Source organism: Ambystoma mexicanum, chromosome 3q (genome assembly GCF_040938575.1).
Source record: "Ambystoma mexicanum isolate Mex_15411 chromosome 3q, UKY_AmexF1_1, whole genome shotgun sequence".
In the NCBI taxonomy this organism is placed as follows: Eukaryota; Metazoa; Chordata; class Amphibia; order Caudata; family Ambystomatidae; genus Ambystoma; species Ambystoma mexicanum.
In genome coordinates, this window is record NC_090926.1 from 1,170,912,580 (window position 1) to 1,170,936,023 (window position 23,444).

General features: G+C 46.9%; 1 protein-coding gene across 3 annotated transcripts in view; it reads left to right on the forward strand.

Moving 5' to 3' along the window:
- GMIP (GEM interacting protein) overlaps positions 1-23,444 on the forward strand; it is a 588,802-nt gene that overhangs the window by 403,952 nt on the left and 161,406 nt on the right. For all 3 annotated transcript variants that reach the window (XM_069604014.1, XM_069604013.1, XM_069604015.1), the window contains 4 exons: positions 14,531-14,641; positions 15,899-15,979; positions 18,167-18,355; positions 20,079-20,216. In XM_069604014.1, the coding sequence (XP_069460115.1) occupies positions 14,531-14,641; positions 15,899-15,979; positions 18,167-18,355; positions 20,079-20,216 (519 nt within the window). The remainder of the gene's footprint in view (positions 1-14,530; positions 14,642-15,898; positions 15,980-18,166; positions 18,356-20,078; positions 20,217-23,444) is intronic.

Genomic DNA, 23,444 nt, shown 5'->3' on the forward strand with positions numbered 1-23,444 from the left:
CTGGCAACGTGGAAAAGAGGGGAACAGCGGCCCTCGGTGCGGACTCTGGCCACTGGATCGGAGTAGAGTAGTTTTATCCAAGACACAAATGTGGGGCCGAATTTGCACCTGTCAAGTACCCGCCACAGGTAGTTCCATGAGACCGAGTCAAAGGCCTTTTGCATATCTAGGGCCGCGGTCACCGCATGTACATCAGGGCTTACTCTACTTATAATGCTAAATAGACGTCTCAAGTTCAAGGAGGTGGAACGGTTCGGGATAAAACCCGACTGGTCTGGGTGAATGATGTGTGGCATGAGGGGGATAAGCCGCAGAGCGAGTGCCTTAGCATATATCTTGACATCACAGTTAATCAATGAAAGCGGGCGGTAAGAGCCGCATTGGGTAGAGGGTTTGTTGGGTTTGAGCAGGACTGTGATAGTAGCTTCACGGAGTGAGGGGGGGAACCGACCTATCTCCACAGACTCCTCCCAGAGTGCTGTCAGATGGGGGAGCAGGAGCGATTTAAAGCGTTTATAGAACTCGATGGGTATACCATCCGAGCCTGGGGATTTGCCTGAGGCCAGGGAGTCCATGGCCTCCGAGAACTCCTGAGGGGTGAGCGAGCTCTCGAGGGCTCCAATAGTGGCGGGAGAGAGGGCCGAGAGGGGAAGTTTGTCGAGGTAAGCATCAATTTCGGCCGTAGTGGCAACGTCGGAGTGAGCGTACAGGGATTGATAAAAGGAGAGGAATTCAGCATTGACCTCTCCAGAGGAAGTGGCCAGTGACCCATCCGGTCTCTCAATCCCGGGAATGGATGTGGTGCCGAATTCTCGGCGAAGCAGTCTAGCCAAGAGCCGGCTGGGGCGCTCGCCCTCTCCGTATCTTCTTGCCTGACCGGGGCTGTCCAGGAACTTCAGCTCGCGGTCAGCGAGCGAGCGAAAGGTGTCCAGCTCTGTGCCAATTAATGCAAGGATTTCCGGATTCGGGTCCGAGGTGTACTGGGCTTCCAGCCTAGATAGTGTGGCCTCACTCACAGCGATTTCCCTCCGGATAGTTTTAAGGATACCGTTCTCCTTGGAGAGGGCGATGCCTCTGATATAGACTTTGAAGGCCTCCCATAGTATGGCTTGCGAGGAAACTGAGTCAGTGTTGATCCTGAAGAACTCCTCAATTGCCGACTCCACCTCCGAGCAAAATACCGGGTCGAGGAGAGAGAGGGGTTTCATCCTCCAGTATCTGGCCCGATCCCGATCGAGGCCCCAGCACAGAGTGACAGTCACCGGGGAGTGGTCCGATAGGGTCCTAGGGAGAATCGCCATATTAGTCACGGTCTTAAGTAGGTCGCCAGATAACAACCACCTATCAATCCGGGAGAAGGAATCGTGAACCGAGGAGTAAAAAGAATAGGAGCGGGAGTCTGGGTATAGGAACCTCCAGGCATCAAACAAGGATAGACGAGGAAGTGAGGAGAGTGCGGTGTATGCTGCTCTGGAGAGTTGACGAGGTCTGGAACCGGATCTATCGAGATCCACATCAAATATCGTATTGAAGTCACCTCCCCAGAGTATCGGGATCAGGGGGAAACCTGCTAGGAGATTTATGAGATCAGTATAAAAGTCGGGATCGTCAATGTTAGGGCCATATATATTGAGCAATACAATCTCTCTATTTTGTAGAACACCATGGAGAAGAACGTACCTGCCCTGGGGGTCGATTCTGGTAGTAGTGGGGACAAATCTAAGGCTCCTATGAATGAGGGTCATGACCCCGCGGCTCTGGGTGGAGTATGTAGTGAAGTACCTCTGTGGGCCCCATGATCTTGCGAACTTGTCACAAAACTCCGTGCGTGCATGCGTTTCCTGAAGGAACAGGACTTTAGCCCGGTGTCGTTCGGCCTGAAGTTGTAACAACCTCATCTTTTTGTGGTTTCCCAACCCCCTTACATTCCAACTCATGAACGTCAAAGGATCCTCACCAATCCCTCCACCAGTAGCCATCGAAAAACACGGGTGTATGAAAGTATGCACCCCATGGTCGTCTCCCAGTGCGCGCAAATCTGTATTGCCACTGGGGGCATAGTAATTTGTACTCAACCTTCCCTGTGAACACCAAGCTTTTTTTAACATAAAACCCCATTCCCCCCTCCCCCTCCCACATTCCTCCCCCAAACGGAGGGATGACCACCCTATACCCTAACAGGAAAAACAAAAACAGTGGCATCAACGCCTGGGGGGCCTGTGAAGTGGCCTGGCGGTGATGCTCCGAACCGTGAGGCAGTGAACGGATAGCTGTATATGCCCGTTATTAGTATCCATATCCCTCTAAAGGAGGTCCCGCGAGGGCGGGGGCAGTTATGGCAAACACAATGTAAATCAATCTGTCGGGGAAAGCCGACTACGTAACATAAACAATGTGCAGAAGACATCATAGGCAAAAGAAACACAACAAGAAAGCAACTGGCTTAATTAGGTGCAGTCAAGTGTTCTCGTCGGGACACCATAGGACAATGACAAAGTGCTGATGGGCCGAAACAGTGCCGAAGTAGGATAGAGAGGTATCCGCTGATCGAATGTTCTAAAACAATAGTGTGCCAGTGATAGTGTTCGCTAGCAGATTGTTTCAACCAGGAAAGCGTTCGTCTATGAACCTAGAGGCTTCCTCAGGCAACGTAAAAAAATAAACACGACTGGCGTGTTCAACACGTAGCTTAGCGGGATACAGCATAGAGTATTTCACCTGGAGGTCGCGTAATCTCTTCTTCACTGCAAGGAAGGTCCTGCGCTCCCGTTGTACTGCTATCGAAAAGTCCGGATAAAGATGGATCCTAGCACCACCTAGGAGGAGATCTCCCTTGGCCCTCGCCGCCCTGAGGAGAGTGTCTCGATCTCGAAAGTTTAAAAGCCTAGCAATTATCGGGCGTGGAGGCGCTCCAGGTTTTGGTTTCGCCGTGAGAGAGCGGTGGGCCCTCTCGATCGCAAACTGCGGGGAGAGTTTCGGGGAATCGAGGAGTTGAAGCAGCATACTCTCCACATAGTCCTCCATAGGTCCTTGCAGACCATCCTCCGGAACCCCGACAATGCGGAGGTTGTTGCGTCTCGAGCGAGACTCTAGGTCTTCATTTTTCTTCTCCACTTCGGCAACTCGGGTGGATAGCGTAGACACCTCTGCGCGGAGAGAACCCAGGCCGTCCTCGGCAGTGCTCACCCGCTCCTCAATCTCGGTCACTCGACCATCGGTTCTCTCCATGTGCGCCTTGATGGAGGATATCGTGCCATTCATATCGTCGAGCTTACTGTGTATAGTGGTAAACCCTTCGCGGATAAACTCCAACATTTTCTGGGAGTCGGGTGGTTCCGGGGTGAGTGAGGCGTCTTGTGTAGATGTCTCCCCTCCAAGGGGGGTCGGGGGTTTAGCGAACATGTTGATGGAGGATTGCTTCTTGCCGGTCCGTGTCGACATGTCGCTGATGCAGGGGTAGGCCCAGGCCGCGCCGAGCAACGGGTGTATCGGCCCGTGCGAGATCAAGGTGGCCGGCGGGAAGAATTCGGCTGGAAAACCGCGTTACGGTTGTAGAGGGGCCACCCTGTGCGTAGTCGATGGGACTCGGTATAGGTCGTTGAAGGTCGGATAGTAAACAGCACACCGCCCTGGATGGGGCAGTGGAGCGGAACGCTCAGGAGTCCGGAGAGGGAGCCGCACGCCGAGCGCGGGGCGCCCCTCCCCCACACAGTAGGCCGCACGCCGCGGGGCTCAAGTAAAGGGTCCTGGAGCCGATTATGGGGACCAGCAGGCACGCAGCCCCGCCCAGCACGCAGAGGTCCGAAACTCCGCAATGGAGAAGGTCCGGAGATCGAAACTCGCTCAGTAGATTCCCCGTCCGGTTAATGACCCACGCCGGGGACCAGCTTCGCGTTATGCCGGGGCAAACAGGAGATTTTCAGCGAGAGGTTGCCGCGCGGGACGGAGCGATGAATCAGGCGGCCATCTTGCGTCGAGCGCAACAGCGCCCCCCTCTCTGCACCAATCTTAAAACACCCTCGCCCCGAACTCCCCTACATCGTGGAAACTGATGCTTCAAGCCTTGCCATGGGGGCAGTTCTATCACAAAAGGACCCGGTCACCAATCAGTTGCATCCCGTGGCATTTTGGTCCCGCAAATTCTCGCCTCCTGAAATCAATTACACGATTACTGACAAGGAACTTCTGGCTATCAAGTCTGCCTTTAAGGCTTGGCGGCATTATCTGGTGGGGGCCCGACACACCGTTACTGTGATTACGGATCACCGAAACCTGCAATATTTGAAAACCGCAAAAGCCCAATCCTCTAGACAACTCCGTTGGGCATTATTCTTTGCCGAGTTTGACTTCATAATTACCTATCGACCTGGTACAAAAAACGGTAAAGCTGATGCCCTTTCTCGGATAGGAGTGGAAGAACACTTGATCAACCCTAAACCTGTACCAATCATTCCCGAACAAAGAATTCTGGGTGTAATCGCCACACAATCCATAGAGGAAGTTAAGGATAAAGCCAGGCAACTTGTAACTCCAGCAGACATATAGAATTGGCATCTGCAGGGAAAGGACTTTGCAGTAAAGGACAACTTATTGTATTTCCAAGAACGATTATACCTACCCAGCACAGATTTACAGAAAAAAGTAATCTCTTGTTATCACGATTCTTTAATGGAAGGACATCCCGGTATGGCCAATACCTCAGAAAAGATCAAGCGCTACTTCTGGTGGCCGTCTTGGAAAAAAGATATCAGAGACTTTATAATGTCCTGTGGAGTATGCGCCCAAAACAAGAGTCAAAAGGAAAGACCAGCAGGCCTCTTACGCCCTATTGACATCCCACCTCGCCCTTGGCATACGCTTTCTATGGACTTCATCACCGATCTACCTCCATGCTCCGGATACAATACGATTCTAGTAATCGGGGACTTATTCTCCAAGATGGCGCATTTCATTCCGCTCAAAGGCTTGCCAACAGCAGCAACTCTGGCCCGAGAATTTCTCGAAAACATCGTCCGACTGCACGGTTTTCCTTCGGTTCTAATTTTGGATCGAGGTAGTCAATTTATTTCTCATTTTTGGCGAAGTTGCTGTCGGTCGGCTCAAATTGATGTGAGACTATCGACCAGTCACCACCCTCAGACCGACGGACAAACCGAGAGGACCAATCAAACTCTGGAACAGTATTTACGCTGCATGCTGCAACAAACTGAAAAAACTTGGAAAGACATCCTTTGGATAGCCGAATATGCCTACAATAACTCTGTCCATTCGGGAACTGGGAAAACCCCGTTTTTTCTTTTGTACGGCAGTCACCCTCGAACCTCGGAGTTGAATCCCCTCCAAGATCTTGAAACACCAGCAGTAGACTACCTGCATTCTACAATCACCCAAGCCTTTAAGGAAGCTGTTTCTCACCTTCAAAGGGCTAAAGAACAATACAAGAAAGGAGCAGATCAACATCGGAAGGAAGCCCCTCAATATCAAGTAGGGGATCAAGTCTGGTTATCCACCAAATATCTATCTCTAAAAGGGCCACGCACATTCAACCCAAGATACCTTGGTCCCTATTCCATCACTACCATAGTAAACCCAGTAGCGGTCAAGTTGGACTTGCCCCCGCACATGAAGATACATCCGGTCTTCCACGTCTCTCTATTAAAACCCGTGCAACCTCAAACCCGACTAACTAAATCTCCAAAACCTATCCTAGTTGATGGAGAACTCGAGTTTGAAGTCAAAAGCATTATGGACTCCAAGATCTCCAAATCTAAACTATTTTACCTAATTGACTGGAAAGGCTACGGCCCCCAAGAGAGATCCTGGGAACCTGCTGAATATGTCCACGCTCCTCGCCTAATCAAAAGATTTCACAGAACATTTCCTGACAAGCCAAAACCCCCGGAGAAGCCCGGTTTGGGAGGGGCCTTGAGGGGGGGTACTGTCATCTCTGCTTCCAAAAGGTCAGGGTTTTCCCAACTCCCTTGGAAGTAGATCCATAACCCAGGTTCTGAGTGCCAACCAGTCCCAATTGGGACCTTTTGGACCCAGTCCTGGCGCCAGTGGCACCAGGCTCATAAATATGCCCAGTCCCAGCGCTGGAAGCGCCGGGCTCATAATGCTTGGGTGGACTTACCTGCAGCAGACCATGCTGCTTACTTGCCTGCCAGTTGAGCCTCTGATCCTCTTCTGTTTGGAACTACTTTTCCTGTTGGGTGGGGCAGGAGCCACTCCCTAGATTCAGAACACTGGAACTCTTCTGGAAAGCAGGAACTCTTTTCTTACCTAGGCGTGGCTGTGGAAGGAGACACCTAAGCACTACAGGAGGCTATTTAAACCACACCCGATGGATGAATCTTGCTTTGCGTTATTCTGCATCCTCTGCAGCAGAACGCTCACCGTGTCTTCTGCATCTGATCCTGGGCCTAAGGAAAAGGCTTACCATCCTGAATCCAGTCTTCAGCAACACCTATAAAGACAAGAAAGAACAGGTTAGCATTACGGTCTTCAGTGACAGCTCTTCACTTACCTGGTCCATCGGCTGTCACCAACGCCTCGCGCTGCATTCCGGCATCTGAAAGACAAAGGCTTACCTACTCTTCGTGCGCTCCGGAGGTCTTCACACTGCATTCCGGCATCTGAAAGACAAAAGCTTACCAACTCTTCGCACGCTCCGGAGGCCTTCGGCGCTGCATCCCGCATCTGAAAGACAAAACAAGGTGCGTTTAAAGACATTGGGGAACTTTAATACTCACGTGCCATTACTCCTTTCCACATCTAACCCAGTGGGTATTCCGGCACCCTGCAGCCGCTCCGAACTTGTACCTGCAAAATAAAAAGGCAGTTAGAGCGCATCGTGAAGCAGGCAACAAGCGCTTACTTACGTGCTTCCAGGCGCTTCTATTCATCACACGGGCTCCATCTTCAACTCACTTCAGCCCGTCATCCGCCATCGCCGGAACCCTGCAAAACAAGAGACATCATTACTAAAGACTTTAAAGACATTAGAATTACTCGAAACTTACCGTTCGTGCAGTAAACGACGGACAGCAGTCCTCTGAAGTCAAGAGGCCTGCTCCCCTTATCCAGTGAAGAAACTGGTTACAGCACCCTGCCCCGAGGCAGATGGAGAGCACGGCGTTCACTTACCTAAGGTGAGAGCGTTAACCTTTGGGGTTCTACAGGAGAAGAGAAAGGGACGAAGAGAGAGACATTCAATAACCCAGTTCATTAATCCCATATTTTCCATCTGCAGACATCTTACCCTTCGAGTCAGACATACAGTGCACAGAGGTCCAGCCCAAAGAGCCAGCCGTGTGTTACACATCACCTTTGAAGATACGGTATACGCCCAGTCAAGACCGGCGCCTCTACGGGAATCAGGTGAGCGTTACATGGAAGTAGGGTAAATCATCCTTAACGGTGTAATGAGGACCCTTTTGACTCCATTCCAGTAAGGCCGAAGAGTCTAGAAGTTGTTTTACTTGCGTTTGGATGTCCTCAATAGTTTGCAATGAAGTTAGGCCTAAGATTCTTTGTTCAGGTATGATTGGCACAGGTTCTAAACTCGAATTGGGTTCTTCCATGCCAATCCGGGATAAGGCGTCCGCTTTACCATTCTTGCAGCCAGGGCGATAGGTAATTACAAAATCAAATTCCGCAAAGAATAGAGCCCACCGGAGTTGTCGTGAAGATTGAGCTTTGGCCGTCTTTAAATACTGTAAATTTCTGTGGTCCGTAATTACAGTGATGATGTGTCTTGCCCCGAGAAGGTAGTGACGCCAAGCCTTGAAAGCAGATTTAATAGCCAGTAACTCTTTGTCGGTAATTGCGTAGTTGATTTCATGAGGAGAAAATTTCCTGGACAAAAAGGCCACAGGGTGTAGTTGGTTAGTTTCTGGGTCTCTTTGCGACAGGACCGCTCCCATGGCCGAACTGGATGCGTCGGTTTCCACAATGTAAGGGAGATCTTGGTGCGGGTGCTTCAATACAGGTGTAGAGGTGAATTTGGTTTTCAGGTCCTGAAAGGCTTGTTCGGCCTCAAGAGTCCATTCAAAGCGTTTGTTTTTCTTTAGGAGAGCTGTGATGGGTTGGACTGTTCGGGAAAATTCCGGGATGAATCTTCGATAGAAATTGGCGAAGCCGATCATGCTCTGAACTCCCTTCACCGAGCTAGGAGATGGCCATTTGAGTATGGCGTCCACCTTTCGCGAGTCCATTCGGACTCCTTGAGGTGCCAGGATGAATCCGAGAAACTCAACTTCTATAGTATGAAAAACGCATTTTTCGAGCTTTGCAAATAGTCTGTGCTGGCGCAATGTCTCAAGAACTGCCCTAACATGTTTTCTGTGATCGGATTCTGAAGAAGAGTACACCAGGATGTCGTCAATATAAACAATGACACAGACATCGATAAGTTCCCGAAGAACATCATTCATAAAGTACTGAAAGGCGGCAGGTGCATTGCACAAACCAAAGGGCATCACCTGATATTCGAAGAGCCCAAATTTGGTGCGGAATGCAGTCTTCCATTCGTCGCCTTCTTTTATACGCACCAGATAATAAGCTCCTCGGAGATCTAACTTGGTGTACACACAAGCGTCTTTCACCCGGTCGATAAGCTCAGGGATCAGGGGCAGAGGATTACGATTCTTAATCGTTATTTGATTTAGGGCGCGATAGTCCATACATGTTCTAAGGTCACCCTCTTTTTTCGGCACGAAGAACAGAGCTGAGGAGACTGGAGACTTGGACGGGCGAATAAAACCATTGGCTAGGTACTGATCTAAATACTGACGCAAATGCAGGTTCTCAGGTTCCGTAAGAGCATAAATCCTACTACAAGGTAGTTGAGCATTGGGTACCAGATCGATTTGGCAATCATAAGACCGATGGGGAGGTAACGTGTTAGCCTGTTCCTTCTGAAAAACGTCTTGGAATTCTTGGTATTCTGACGGTAGCTGTACAGGGGTGGAAGTTGCTGAGGCTAGACCCATAACTGGATTTCTTGGATAACAAGTTGGTTCACAATCAGGAAAACCTATCTTCTTTGCTCGCCAGTCAATTCTGGGATTATGTGTTTCTAACCAAGGAATTCCAAGAATTACTTGAAATTGTGGGGCCTTGATCACATCAAACACGATTGCTTCCCGATGTCCATCCTGACCCACCAGTGTCATTTCAACAGTGGAATGCGTTACAGGCCCTGAGGCTATTTCGGTTCCATCTACTGTAGTAATGACATCTTGGGTTACTTTCGGGCGGAGAGGGAGCTTAATCCTGGAAGCCAATTCACGGTCTATGTAATTTCCAATAGATCCACTGTCGATGTATGCTTTTATAGCATGTAACTGCTGAGGCTGTTTTGGTTCCACTAGCACCATTGGCATGACAAAATGCGAGGTCAAAGAGTCTGTTTTCAAGCTCGGCAAGCGGACCCCTACGCTTGTCGGGCTAGGTCGTTTCCCGAATCAGGTGTCAATAAATCGTTATCAGTGGCTCCAACCACCTTCTTAGGTGGTTTAACCAGACAATTTCGAAGAAAGTGACCGGAAGTCCCGCAATACAGACAAAGTTGCATTTGCCGCCTTCTCTCTCGTTCTTTCTGCGTTAATAGTCCTTTAACACCGCCGATTTGCATAGGTTGGGATACGGTCGGTACTCTTGGAGTTAGCGTGGGTTTTGATCGGTACTCGGGTTTCGTACTTGAACCGATCTTCTTTTCTATTTTGAAGTCTGTGATCAAGTTAAACCACCAAGTCTATGTAGTCTGCACAGACCTGGGGTGGATCTACTATCTGAGCTAGAACATCCTTAAGCTCTCCGCGCAGGCCTCGATGAAACAATGTGATCCTTTTGTTTTCCGGCCATCCAGTTTCCACAACCAGTCTATTAAAGGTGGCAACGTAGGACAGGAGATCCTGATTACCTTGTCGTAAGGATAGCAGTTCGTTATCAAGGGCCTGTCCTTGACAGTGTTGAGCAAACAATCTTTCCATGCTGGCCTGGAAACCCTGAAAATTCTGGAGAATGGGATCATCCTGATTTACCAATGGCATAGACCAATCGGCAGCACTGCCACTGAGGTAAGATAGTATAAAGGCTACCTTGGTCTGGTCGTTAGGGAAGGCCCCGGGTCTGCATAGAAAGTGTAAACGACATTGGTTCATAAAGACGGCATATTTCTTGGGATCCCCCAAAAAACATTCAGGCGGGGCCAAAGGCATGTGTCCAGGTAGATTGATTTGTACCGGGTTATCCAAAACCATAGGTGTGGAAGTACCTCCGGAATTAGGTAAAGGAGTGTGCCCTGCCTGGGCCTGCAATAACCTTTTGGCCAGGTCATCTGTTCTTTCCTTTGATAGGATCAGTTCTCTTTTGAGAGCGTTAGTCTCCTGGCGGGCTGAGTGCACTTCTGCCCGTAATTCCCCCAAAAGCTGGGCCAGCTGATCTGTCTGGGAAGTCTCCATAGCGCCCGGGTGGGAAATTGTGGGTTGGCTTCGCGTTCTGTCACGCTCACCTGATTCCCACAGAGGCGCAGGTCTGGCTTCGAGTGCTGATGCTTCTTCAATGGTGAAGCGCAGGACTCTGAAGATGGATAGGAAGGGCCCCTCTACTCTGGCTTTCCTGGCTCGCAGGAATATTCCCCTGTGCGTGAAAAGGGAGTATTACCTACTGACGGAATAATGCTCAAGCCTCCCACTCCCTTCCAACCCTCCACGATACCCTTCCACGATACCCCGTGAAGTCTCACCTTAGGGTCTGGAAGGATGAGTTCTCCATCCTGCTTCTGATGCAGGGGCGCGTTGAAACCCAGTTACTTCACTGGATTGAGGTTTGATGGGAGTTCAAAATAAGCTTGACTATTCAGGTGAGGCGTTGTAAGAGTTCTGTTGCAAGTTCAAAAGTTCAAGCTTAATAATAATGTTCATTGTCTTTTTGCAGCAAGCGCTAATGCTTCTGTCTTTTTCCCCTTAGGGGCCGGGGTTCGGAATGCCGGAGATATGGCGCCGACCCGAAGTGAAACATGCAGTTCCAGTAAATGACAGGTAAGTTCTGGGTGAGCGTTCAGGTAATGTCTTTGCATTCGCTCATTCAATGTCTTTGTCTTTTTTCCCCATAGGGGCCGGGGTCCGGAATGCCAGGAAGCGGCAGGACCCGAAATGAAATGGGAATGACCCAACAAGTAAGTCTTAGAAGGAAACTGAGCCTTTCCTATTCCCTTCCTTCTCTCACCTTGTTTTCTTGTCTTTTTCTCTCTAGGCTCAGGGAAGTGGGTGCGGATCCCGATGATCGCTCCCGAAGATGGAGGCGCCCAGGAAAGGTGAGTGAAATGCAGCGCTGCAGCGATCGAAGCGAAATGCTTTTAAAATGATGTCTTCCCTTTCAGGATCGTCGGTGTGATGTCTCCGTGATGCAGCTTTAGCAGGTAAGGTCTTCTTTCTCTCCAATTCTCTCTTATCTCCCCTTGCAGGCGACCCAGGATGCTGACAGGCGTGGCTGAAGTCCATATGCAGGAGCTGACACGGTGAGCGTCCAGCTGCGAGGAGCAGAACAACGCGAAGCGTGAGTTGCTGATCGGGCGTGGTTTAAATAGCTTAGGAAGAAGTTCCAGATATGTATCCTTCCACCTATCAGGTATGTATCCTTCCCTGACCACACCCAGGTGGAAAGTAGTCCCACAGGTAAAGTAGTTCCATTCAGGCCTCAAGAGGGCCTGGATGTAGCAGCATGGTCTGCATCAGGTAAGTGCACATTAAAACACTTGAACACATGTCTAGCTTTATGAGCCTGGCGCCTAAGGTGCCAGGACAGGGGTCTAACATGAGCCTGGCGCCTAAGGCGCCAGGACTGTGTCCAAAGGGCCCCAGCTTGGGCCCGCTGGCACTTCCCTGGGGGGAATGATGCCTGCCTCTGGGGTTGCTGGGTCGGACCTGGCTCCTTGGAGGTAGGCATCATGACAATTTGTACCACAATGCACTGCAACAAACTGCACCACGCCAGGGTGAGGCAACAGGTGGTGAGAGAGCACAGTGGGTCCCAGTAAGCAACAGTACACCAACTCTTGCCTTCCCCCAACCTCTGATCCTGGGTATACTTGCCAACCACAAACTCCCACACACGCCCATTCTCAGTGCAGTTTACTTCAGAGTGCAACACACATCAATCCATAAACGATCATTGATTTTCAACAATTGATGTGAGTGTTGTCATGTTTGTCCACAGAACCCGTTCCGAGAATGGGTACTTTTTGCTAGGATATACATAAAAAACAGGGTCTCTGCGGTAGCGACCATGTAGTCTGGGCCAATCAGAAAGCCGCTTAACGTTCGTGGACATAGTACATGCCTGCTGAATAAAAAATGTGAGGTGCGTCAAAACTTTTGAAAAGGATGCCATGTTGGATTTGCGTACTGTGCCCGTAGTCCGTGGGCATCGCTGTAAAAACATATTAAAAACATAACATTACACTTGTCAAACAAATGAAGCAATCTCTGGGGAAGGGAGAGGTGATGAGGATGGGATGTGTCAAGAAAAAGCCACAAACTTGGTATTTGGTATTTTTTCTTCTCTGATTTCTGTGAACAGATTTTTCTGTCATCAATTCTGCCACTTGTGATGTCATATTTGATGTCCTGAGTGTTGTGCATGGTGGTGGTGCGAGTTATGGTTGCCCAGTTTACCATAACAGGTGAATTTCTTTGGTTTTTCTATTTTACCTTGCAACCATAAGTCCCTTTAACAACGTTTTTTTTCAATGAATTTCATAGGTTTTTTATTAGTGCAACTTAAACATAACGTCCCTTTAACAACGTTTATACATGAAAGTCACAGGGAAATCCCACAATACTAAACAGTTTTACAATTGCCGCCTGAAAACCTGCACATGATATCTGTGCATCCAAAACCACATTTTTGGCAAAAGCACTATATAAATGACAAATCACTTTCATATCGAAACACATATTGGATTATATCTCATGCCACCAACCACAGTGAGATCTATGATCTGCAGCAGCAGGAAGGATGCAACACAAACCAGCCAATAAGCCAAGACTGGGTGCACAACGTCGCTCCATGCAGGGCTCTAACCTCTGAGACGAGATCCAAGTAGAGCCGAGAAATCGTGAAGAGCTCAAGTTCAAGAAGGCCCTTAAAACTGAACTACAAATTCTTATCTGGAGGCCCTATAGATGTGATGGGGGAAAGCCAGTTGCAGCCGGATTACATTAAAAAATAGGAAGACACAACAGGTCTTCTGCGATCTATGTGATCACTGCAAAATGAAAATACTGAAAATTAAAATGTTGGTATTTTATTTTAACACATTTTGCTGCATATGTATGTGAGGGAAGACCCCCATAGCCCTCTCTCTTACCCCACCTTCCCCACATGTATTATTATCCTAATACACCCTCCCACACACCTATATATGCAGTGAATTGCTGCATTTAAAATTTTGAATTTTCATTCTCCAGATTTTCTTGTCCGGTATTTTGGTACGATACTGGTCTTCAGTTAAGATCAGTGAGTAGAGGTGAAAGGTTTCATAAGGCCATATATGCATGTTCCAACTGACTGACCAACTGAAAGAAATTAATGAAAAACAATTCAGAGTTCTACCCATTTGGCTGTCAATCTGGCCCATCCACAACCCTTGAAACCTATGCTGCACCTTGCTCCCTCCTGCCTACCCCGTCACCCACCAAACTTATAGTTCCCCTACTTTTTTGGCACACTTTTACCACTGGAAGTTTGTTTTTGTGACTTTTGTGAATGTCAAATGTGGCTACTGCTCATAATAAAAAACCAAGATGGAAGTCAACAATGTAAATATAGAAAAAGGAGAGTTTAATGCTTACGAATTCACACTTAAATTAGGATTCAGCAGCATATTAAGAATTTGAATCTTTAACTTCCACGAAATACACCACAATTATAATATTCAAATGAATGTTCTATAACAACAGTCAATAATCAGAGATGTGAGAATTCAACACAATGAGACAGATCCTGAAGAAGGCTATATCATTCACGGTACTCCGCCGAAACATTTTCTTTGTATTTTAAGTGCTATTTGTGCTGTTTGTGTTCTCTGATGGCATCTGTTGCATCACTGGACCCTTTTCTCTGTGAAGACAGAGTAAGGTTTGTAGTAATGGCCTTTTTTACTTAGCTGACAAATATTTTTACTCATGTTGCTGCACACTGTGGACATTTCCACAGTAAGATGATGCCTGTTTATTACCATGTGTTCAGCCATGATAGAAAAAGGCCACCTGTGAGATTTAGCACAGGGAGAACGTCCCAATAATGCTAATCTGAAACCACTAAACCCTGCTCTCTTTTTTATTGTGAAGCAGCATATACTGCTTTTTGACTGCTTTTTGACTGCATTATTATGCTTAAGTCTCTCCGGTAGGTCAATAGAGTTTTCTAGATGGGGCATGCTTAAAGAGCATCTGGCACGCATTGTGAATATGCAATGTTTTCCACGTATTGACATACAATTCTGTGTGTGCTTTTCTTTTAGGACTGCATGCCCCTCCAGTATATCTATACCATGGTCATGGAAAATGACGTGAAAGTTGGGAACTCCACTGTTGAGATGGGAGGACTCCTGCAGATGAAAAAATACATTCAGGTACTTTCAGTCGCAGGCTGATAGTGTCATGGGAAGGCGATATGTGAAAAACTATTTTTGATAAGCTTTTGCCTTGAAAGTTGTGCCAAACCTTAGGGGGAAGGAACAACCTTATGGGAGAAATGTTAGGACAGTGACATGATATGATATGTTATTTATAACGCGCTTAATTCCCAGAGGTTTCTAAGCACAGACCTGGGGATCAAACCAGTGTTGCTCCGTGTCGTCTTGCTTCCAATGGCGAACACGTTGCCACTGAGTATCCTCCCAAGCTGCATGTTTTGTGAATCTGTAGACCCTGCCTGTCTTTATAGGTGTGCCCCTCATTTACATTGCTTGGGGCATTGTTTCTCCTCCAGACGCACAATTTGCATACGCAAAGGGAGTGTTAGTGCAGATACACTGCCCTCTCCACAATTAAGCCATATATATATATATATGCATGTGTGCAATTTGCACAAACCTTTCAGAATCAGGTGTACGTTTCCCAGCCGCAATTTGCAGAGGTGAATATACAGCTGAAGAAAAGGTTTTGGGAATCAGTTACCTGGAGTGTTTTAACTAAATTCCATTATAGCTGTAACTGCCAAAGTTGAATTTTGATGCACTGTTCTATAATTACATCAACATTTATATCTTCGGCTCATTAGTTGGAGGAGTGAATTCATCAACGCACGGAACAGTAAAAGACAGTCTAGTTTTTTAAATGTCAATATTTATGCAGATAACCTTGTTCACTGGTATTGGATACATAGGGCCTCATTCCGAGTATGGCGGTAAGGGATACCGGTCAGCGTCAACGAGACCTGTGCCGGTAATCCCTTACCGCCACATTCCGAGTTCCCTTTGCGCCCTCGTCCCTAACGCCTGCTTTTAGCCAATAACGGTGACCGTAAAGTACGGTCACCGTTATTTGCAATTTCCCCATTCCCATTGAGTCCTATGGGGGCTCATTTGAGAATGGGGAAGAGCCCTGGGGAATGGGAAATTACCGCCCTGGTCAACTCGGAATAGGGCGGTAATTTCCCATTTCACCAGGGCGGTGCCGGTACGGGTCCGGTGCCGACCAAGGCGCTACTACCGCCATTGGTTAGCGCCGGACTCGGAATGAGGCCCAAAGTCATTGTAGATAGAGAGGTAATCTGACTGGAAATCACCATTCTGGGATTTGGCGTGGCCGTACCTAATTCGTTACCATGTTTATGTCAATGTTTGAAATCTCAGTTAACGACCTACCTCATCTTACTTTCCTTTCAGCCTCTAGCAGCCAAGAAAAATGAGATTGAAAAGTGGCGGAGAGAATTTAGGGAACAATGGCAGAAAGAGCAGAAGAGAATGGTAAACATTAAATACATGTAGCAAACACCATTGCATGATTAATCTAGCATGTAAAGAAGTGATTACCTTCAAGACCTCCCAGAAGTCCATGCAAGAAAGCAATACATTCATAACATTTACACTTCAAGTTTGCATATATCCAGACATTTTTGGGTTTAACCCCGCTTCTAAACACTTGCACGTTTTGGCCAGGTAAGGGAAGCGAACTAAAGAAAGACAGCGTTATTAGACAGAGAAAGAATAAAATTGCAAAGCAAGCATCTTCCCAATGGTCTGTGTAGCACGGTAGGAGGACGGGAGACTAACCTAAAAGAAAGAATAGAAGGTGTAGCTGTATTCGTTAATGGAAACGTCAAAATAATGACAAACAACATTTGTGGGTGTCAGTAACTGTAGACTGACTATTAATTTCTAAAGTAAAATATTTTTGTATTGTTTTGTACTGCTTCTATTCTGATATTCTTGCATTTGAATATGTTATGTACAGTTATGTTTATAGACCTTTATACTGCACCAAATAAGTACCGTAGTGGTTTCAGAGGGCTTAGGTTCGTCAGTGGAGTGGTCTATTGAGCCCATGCCAAAGGAAAGAGGTATGCAGTGGGGAGAATGTTCTTTTTACATTTATCAACAAAATGGAGTATTGTATACATAAACACAGTGCTCGTAAAGATCCAAGGTGTTCAGATATTGTTATGTGCGCAATTGCCGTGTTTCGGCAGTGCATCTACTCTCTTCTTCAGGATAAATGTCCCATTTATTGAGTTCAAGTAATCATTTATCTTTATCCAAAACTAATATCTATATTTCACTGCCCTTCTCCTACTGCCAGTGTCCGAATCATCCGCAGAACAAAGGACGTTAAAATAATCTCACATCGTGGACCCAAGGAAGTCAATAGTTCAAAAGCGAAATCCAAAATAACAATTTATTGAAATCCATCATGAAATATGTACGTGTTACATGAAATTCTAGTACTCAAGAAATGTCCGGAAAAAAGTTACCAAACCCACCAAAAAACCTAAAACACACACCACGAAAAGTTCTAACTACCATAAATTGGGACTTTTCGTGGTATGTGTAGGTGTTTTGGTGGGGTCGGTATGATTTTTTTTTTAAAGGCTGCGTGGGGCTGAGGGGGCTGTGCCCCCGACAACACCCTGCTCACTACAGTGAGCGGGAGTTACGGGGGACTACCCCGAGCTCTCCCAACAGAACAGGGAAAAACACAGTATAGTGAGCAGGGGTTGCGGGGGAAAGCCCTGCATGTTCGCATGGGGAATGTACGAACATTTTGTGTTCGTGCATTTCCCATGCAAACATTTCCATCGCGGGAAATGCAGCCGCGGTCACTTCACGCAGACAGTCCATCATTACTTATTCTAAATTCCAAATAAAATTATGGTTGCCCTCATAGGCTATGTAAATCTAATGAATGTTTCTGGGTTTCAGCTAAGGTATTTCTTATAATATCCCACTCGCCCCAGCTCTTCCTGATTTATAATCTTCTTTGTCCAGCCCTATTTGATTTACAAAGTAATCCTTTGTTCCTAGCCCTGTTTGAGTTGCAATAAAATCCATTTTCCCACGATTCCTCTATTATGGATAATAACATTTCTTTTATTCCAGCCCCATCTGACTTATAATTAAAATTTGTTTTCCCCAGCCCTGTATGATTTACAATAACATCTGTGTTGCTGTGTCTGATATGCCATAAGCACTGTGATTTACAATGAAATTCCTTGTGTGCGCAACCTAGCTATCATATAAACCTAACCTCCCGGTGCATTATGTCCCTGGGCAGAAATTCACTTTGATATTGTGTTCCCTGCTGGTTTAAAGATGGAAGAGCCTTAATTCCCAAAATGCAGCTGTCTCAGAGTTTAAGTACATCTAATTAGTGTTGCTGAATTTGACCATTGAAAGTTATGTGTATGCTAAATCTTCAGGTGGTAACTACATCCTCAAGCCTCAAAGTACTTAAAGACAGGGCTTTTCACATCACCTTTAGAACTGTATGAAAGAATATGTGTACTTTTACATCTGTAGGGCAATCAGATTTTGATTCTTGGAGGAGTAAATGTGATAGTTGTAGCAGCCCCTCTCCTGGCCCCAACCTCCCTCTGCTCTTCCCCTCCGGACTAGAAGAACTTTCAGTTCCAGACACTGTCAGTCTTCTGATTTCAGAATGACGCTTGGACGTCAATGCGGAAATCCCAAACTTACTACAACCAGCGCTGCGAAGACCTGGAGAAGGCGAAGCAACTGAGCGCCAAGGCAGAGGAGGAGTATTCCCAAGCGAGCAGCGTGATCGCAGGCAGCTCCAGCAAGCAACGGGAGCGGAGGCGGAGATCCCAGGAGGAGGCACAAGCCAAGGTAAATGGTCCCAAAGGACATTTCTAGACCCTCTAATGGGGGATAGTGTTCAGAAGTCCAACGCCAAGATAATCTGGGTCTCCATAATTGTGGCATCAAGGTGCCAGGATGAAGAATGAGAAATTGGATAGAGTGATAGATTTAGAGAAATGTGTTAAGTAGAACAAAGTTGGAGGCTGCAGGAGTGATAGAAAAACTGAATGGGCAAAGTAAGTAACAGATGAGAACAGGTGTAGAGGGGAACAGCTGTAAGGACATATCCCTGCCTTCAAACGTGATGAAACCTCATGCAAGGAATTCTATTCTGAGTGTAGGGAAGCACACTGCGCTAGAATTGGCCACGAGACATATTGTAATTATACTCAAACGAATGAAAGGAGAGAATATTTGCCTCCCTTGAATGTTAAGGACGAAGCTTTTTTTAAAATGCCTTGGAATAAACAAGGGATATTAACAAATCATAATGGATGAGGGATGATATATGATTGTTAGTGTTTAAGATGATTTTGGCTTCCAATAAGATTTATGTGAATATTAATCCATGTCATGTTTTGGAATTTAATATTTAGGGTTACATTTGCAAGGCGAAGACATAGTGCACCTTAGAACAATTTCTTGACCTCCCTCTGTATGATGTCAGCTTCCCTGGCTAAGCATAAATAAAAGCATATTATAGGAAAATGTTAGAAAATGGTTTCTGGTTGTATTTGTATTTTTATTTATTTCTATAGCGCACCAGGCCCAGGGGCAACCGGGCGCATAACTTGGATACAACATGATAAGAGCATAACAAAGCAGTATAACAATGTTTTTACAGTAAAATTACAAGAATTTTGCAATCAGGAGAGTAGCAGTAAGAAGCTGAGCCGAATGCATGAACAAAGGTAGGTCAGAGTGCAAATAGGGCAGTGAGCAGTGTTAGATGTCTTGGGAGGACAGCCAGGCTTTGGCAAGGTGTTTGAATTTCGGGAAGGAAGGTTCTGCTCTCAGCTCATTAGGGAGTAAGTTCCAAAGTTTGGTTGCCAGGATAGGGAAGCTGGATCCGCCTGATCTTTGGAGATTGAATCGTGGGATGACAAGGCAATTGGCTTGGGCCGATCTGCGAGGTCTAGAGGAGCTATGGAGGTCAAATCTGTTCGCCAAGTAGCAGGGTGCTTGGTTGTGAAGGCATTTATGGGTGAGAGCCAGAGACTTCAATGAAATGCGGTCTGGGATAGAGAGCCAATGGAGGTTACGCCTAGTGTCAGATATGTGCTGGAGCCTGGGAATGTTGAGGGCAGCTCTAATCGCATTGTTTTGGACAATTTGTAACTTATTTAAGTTACAGCGATTGGCGCCTAGATTGCAGTAGTCGACCTTGGACAGTACGAGGGTCCTGGCCAAGGTCACACAGTTAGCTGTAGAAAGGAACGGGCGACAAGCAGTAATAAGCTTACAGGTGTAAGCTGCTGCTGATGAGACAGAGTTAGTTTGTCTAGTCAGAGATAAGGTCGAGTCAATGTAAATCCATAAGGTTTTCATGTCCTTCGCTATAGGGATGGTATTCCCATCAATGTTGAAGGACTTAAAAGCCGGGTCGAGTTTGGTGAGTTCTCCCAGGTTCTCCCAGGATTTACTTTGATATCACAGTTATTCGCCATTGAATGTTTTATATGTGCTCTCTTTTGGATAGACATTCAGCACTTGAACCTAAGTCTCTGCCTTTACTCTACAACCCCTGCAGGCTCAGGAAGCAGAGACCTCTTACAAAACATCAGTAAGTGAACTCAATGCTCGACGGCAGGACTTGGAGAAGGCTAAGGAAAGGATTGTGTCCCATGTCAGAAAACTTATTTTCCAAGGGGACAACATGCTGAAAGAGGTAAGGAGAAGCACAGGTTTTGAAAGTGATGTCGAGGAGATGTCAGGGGATCAGCCGTTGAGAAGGGTTATTTTGACTTTGTGCTGAGCGGTAGGAGTACAAGAGGTGATTGCACAGTAGAGCAAGATTTGGGTCGCTACTCGCCTACTAATCAATGCTGCGATAAGCCATGCAGTTTCTGTACCTAGATGTAGGATGAAAATAAGTTTTCGGACATTATCGAGAGATTTGGGTCGTCCGCTAATCAAGAAGTTGTCAAAAGTGTCCTGAAGTTGTAGGCGATGCACACATCTAGGGATTTTATTTGATATATTTAACAAAATCTTAGTGCATTTAAGGCCCCGGTCGAGGAGAATTTTGAATGAATTCAAGGCCAAAATCTGGATCCTCTGCCCAATCACCTCCTGGCAGGGCAGAGACCTTCAGAAGGTGATTGGGCACCTCCTGGCTTGTGCAGTGCAATCTAGTTGGAGGCCTGCAACCAGTATGTTGATGTTCGATCTATATTTGCTGCTGAATTCAAGAAAAAAGTTTGAGATGATTAGTTTGAAGAAAACATAAAAGGTTGAAAATTACCAGTGAGAAAAAGTGAATACAATGAGTAACATACTAGGAGCCTGTAAAAAGGGGGTATGCAGTTGCGGGAGAAACTGAGGGTGTCCCCTAGATTTAATATGAAAAGGATTTTATGATTTTTTTAAAAGGTAAGGCTGACACATGGTTTCAGGGAAAGGTGTGGGGAGGGTCAGCATGGTAAAGGAGAAGCAGTAATGAGTGTCTCCTTTTATAACATTAGGAAAGAAATACATGACTACAGAATGGGCGCATGAATTGGAGCATATGAGGTAGGATGGGGCAGATGGATGCCAGGAGGGCAGCAGAGGTAAAAGCACTTCAAACATAACATTAACACATGAAAAGGACCATGACAAAAGGCCTTAACATGCTGCGTTTGAACACTTCAGAATCTAGAAAGTGGCGATAGCTTGGTCAGGGTAAAGTTTCATTAGGGAATGGGTCACTTGACGACCCTACTCAATACAAAATGGTAACGTATGCCGTAACGTCCTTTATGGTGGGGGGTGGAGAAAATAAATGGCTATAATGGGGGGGTCCACCGTGAAGTGGGGAATCACTGTGACCTTCACTCACCCTTCCAGAAGACTATAAGGTGCGCACCAGCGTGACACACTCCTTGACAGGTTGGCACTCCCACTACTCGTCTCTGTAGAAGAGAGCCTCATGGATGTGATTCAGGAGTTGCAAAACTAAGTATTGGCCTTATGGCAGGAAGTAGCCTCCTTGAAGGCTGAAAACAAAGCTCTGAGGGATACCTTGCACCAGGACACGTCAGTTGCTCTCTCTGAATGAGCCATTGCAAAAGGTGGGACAATGAAGTTCGACGGGGACCCGAGTAAACTGAATGATGTGTGTAATCATTGCAAGATTCAATTTTTATTCCGTCTTCTCCCTTCTCTAATGATACTGGCAAGATCGGTTTCATCCTGAACAACTTAACAGGAACTTCCCTAGTTTGGAAGGCTCCTTTCGACTTAGCCCGCAGCCCGCAGTTGAATTCCTTTCCAGCCTTTGAAAAGCCTTTTTGGATGTCTTCCAGTCTCCCAACCAGGCGGTAGCAGTCCAGAATCAATTGGTAGACATCCGTCAAAGATTACATTGCTGGTTCCAACAGATAGCTGCAGAATCCCTGTGTCTGGAGATTACCCAGAAGACCCTCTTTAGGCATGGGCTGCGTGAAGAGTTCAAGGGTGATTAAGTTCATATACCAAAAGCAGTGTCCTTACAGGAACTCATCGAACAGACATTGCAGATTGGCTATTGCTTGAATGAATGTCAGGCTGAATGGGCGATGTGCTACTATAATCTAACCTTTAGTAAGGTTCCCAACAGCCCCTCCAGCTTCTGAAACCACAGAACTGCCTGAGGAGCCAATGCAGTTAGGTGTCCTTCGGGGACCTTTAACCGAAGCTTAGAGGAGATGCAGAAGGGAAAATAGCCTTTGTATGCATCCCAGTGTACTGGGCATTACACTGGCAATTGTCCTATACATACTCCTAAAACAGTGAGAAACTGAGTGGCCTACTGTCACGCCGCTGAGACCGTGGAAGTTATGGGCAAGATGGAGGCGTTATTAGGTCCTGATGGTCTGTCGGTGAGCGGTCCAGTCTTTTTGGTTGTCGCGGCATTTAAGGAAGCCACGCCCCCCCTGCGAGTTGCGTTGCAACTCGCTATGCTGACTTTCGATTTCGAGCCTACGATAGCTCCTGACCTACCGAGCTCCTCTTTTGCTTTCTTGTTTGCTCTCCGCGGCCCTTCGCCTTCTCGCCAGGCGAAGGCCGTTCTCTCTTGCCTTCCCATATTCCTTCGGTCTTACCATCCTTCTCTTTCACTCCTATTTCTTTCGTGTACTCTGGCATTCACTCAACCTCGCATTCGCGCACTCTCATAGTCACTTGCTCTCTCTCATTCTAACTCTCTCGCATTCACTCTACCTCGCATTCGCGCACTCTCATAGTCACTTGTTCTCTCTCATTCTTACTCTCTCGCATTCACTCTACCTCGCATTCGCGCACTCTCATAGTCACTTGCTCTCTCTCATTCATATTCTCTCGCGTTCACTCTCTCTCACCCTCACGGACTCTGTGCTACTCTCCTTTGCTCTCGTGCATTCTCTCTCCATACCAACTTACCTCCGTCAGCAGTCTTCGGAGCCTCTGTTTGATCCTGCGGAGTCTGATAAGTCTTCCTTCGTGGCTCCTCATCCCATCGCCTCTTCCAAGGCGCCCTCATCCCTGCCAAGGAATCACAGTCCTGTTACTGTTTTATCAACTGGACATTAGTCTCAAGACTCTTAAGGCATCTGGATCCACTGTTCCTCCAATCTATCCTCGCCAGCAGCCTCACAGGGTTTTTTCTGCCTTACTGGCTTTTTCCCTGTTTTGGGAGGGGCGGACTCCCCAGGGTTCACCTGACGGTATATTCTAATAACGGTCAAGGTGGCCTCCGGAGGAGACCGTCCCTATCTCTTCGAACGCAAGAAGGGTAAAGGACTCCTTAAGAAGGACACTGAAGAGGAGAAAACCCCGAAAGACCGGAGGAGAAGACAGAAAGCCACCAGTCACAGTGAAGACCAAGGTGAGGAGACTCCAGGGGAAGGAACTTTGGGAAGTAGTTTTGACAGTTTGCAACGCCCGACAAATACGATGG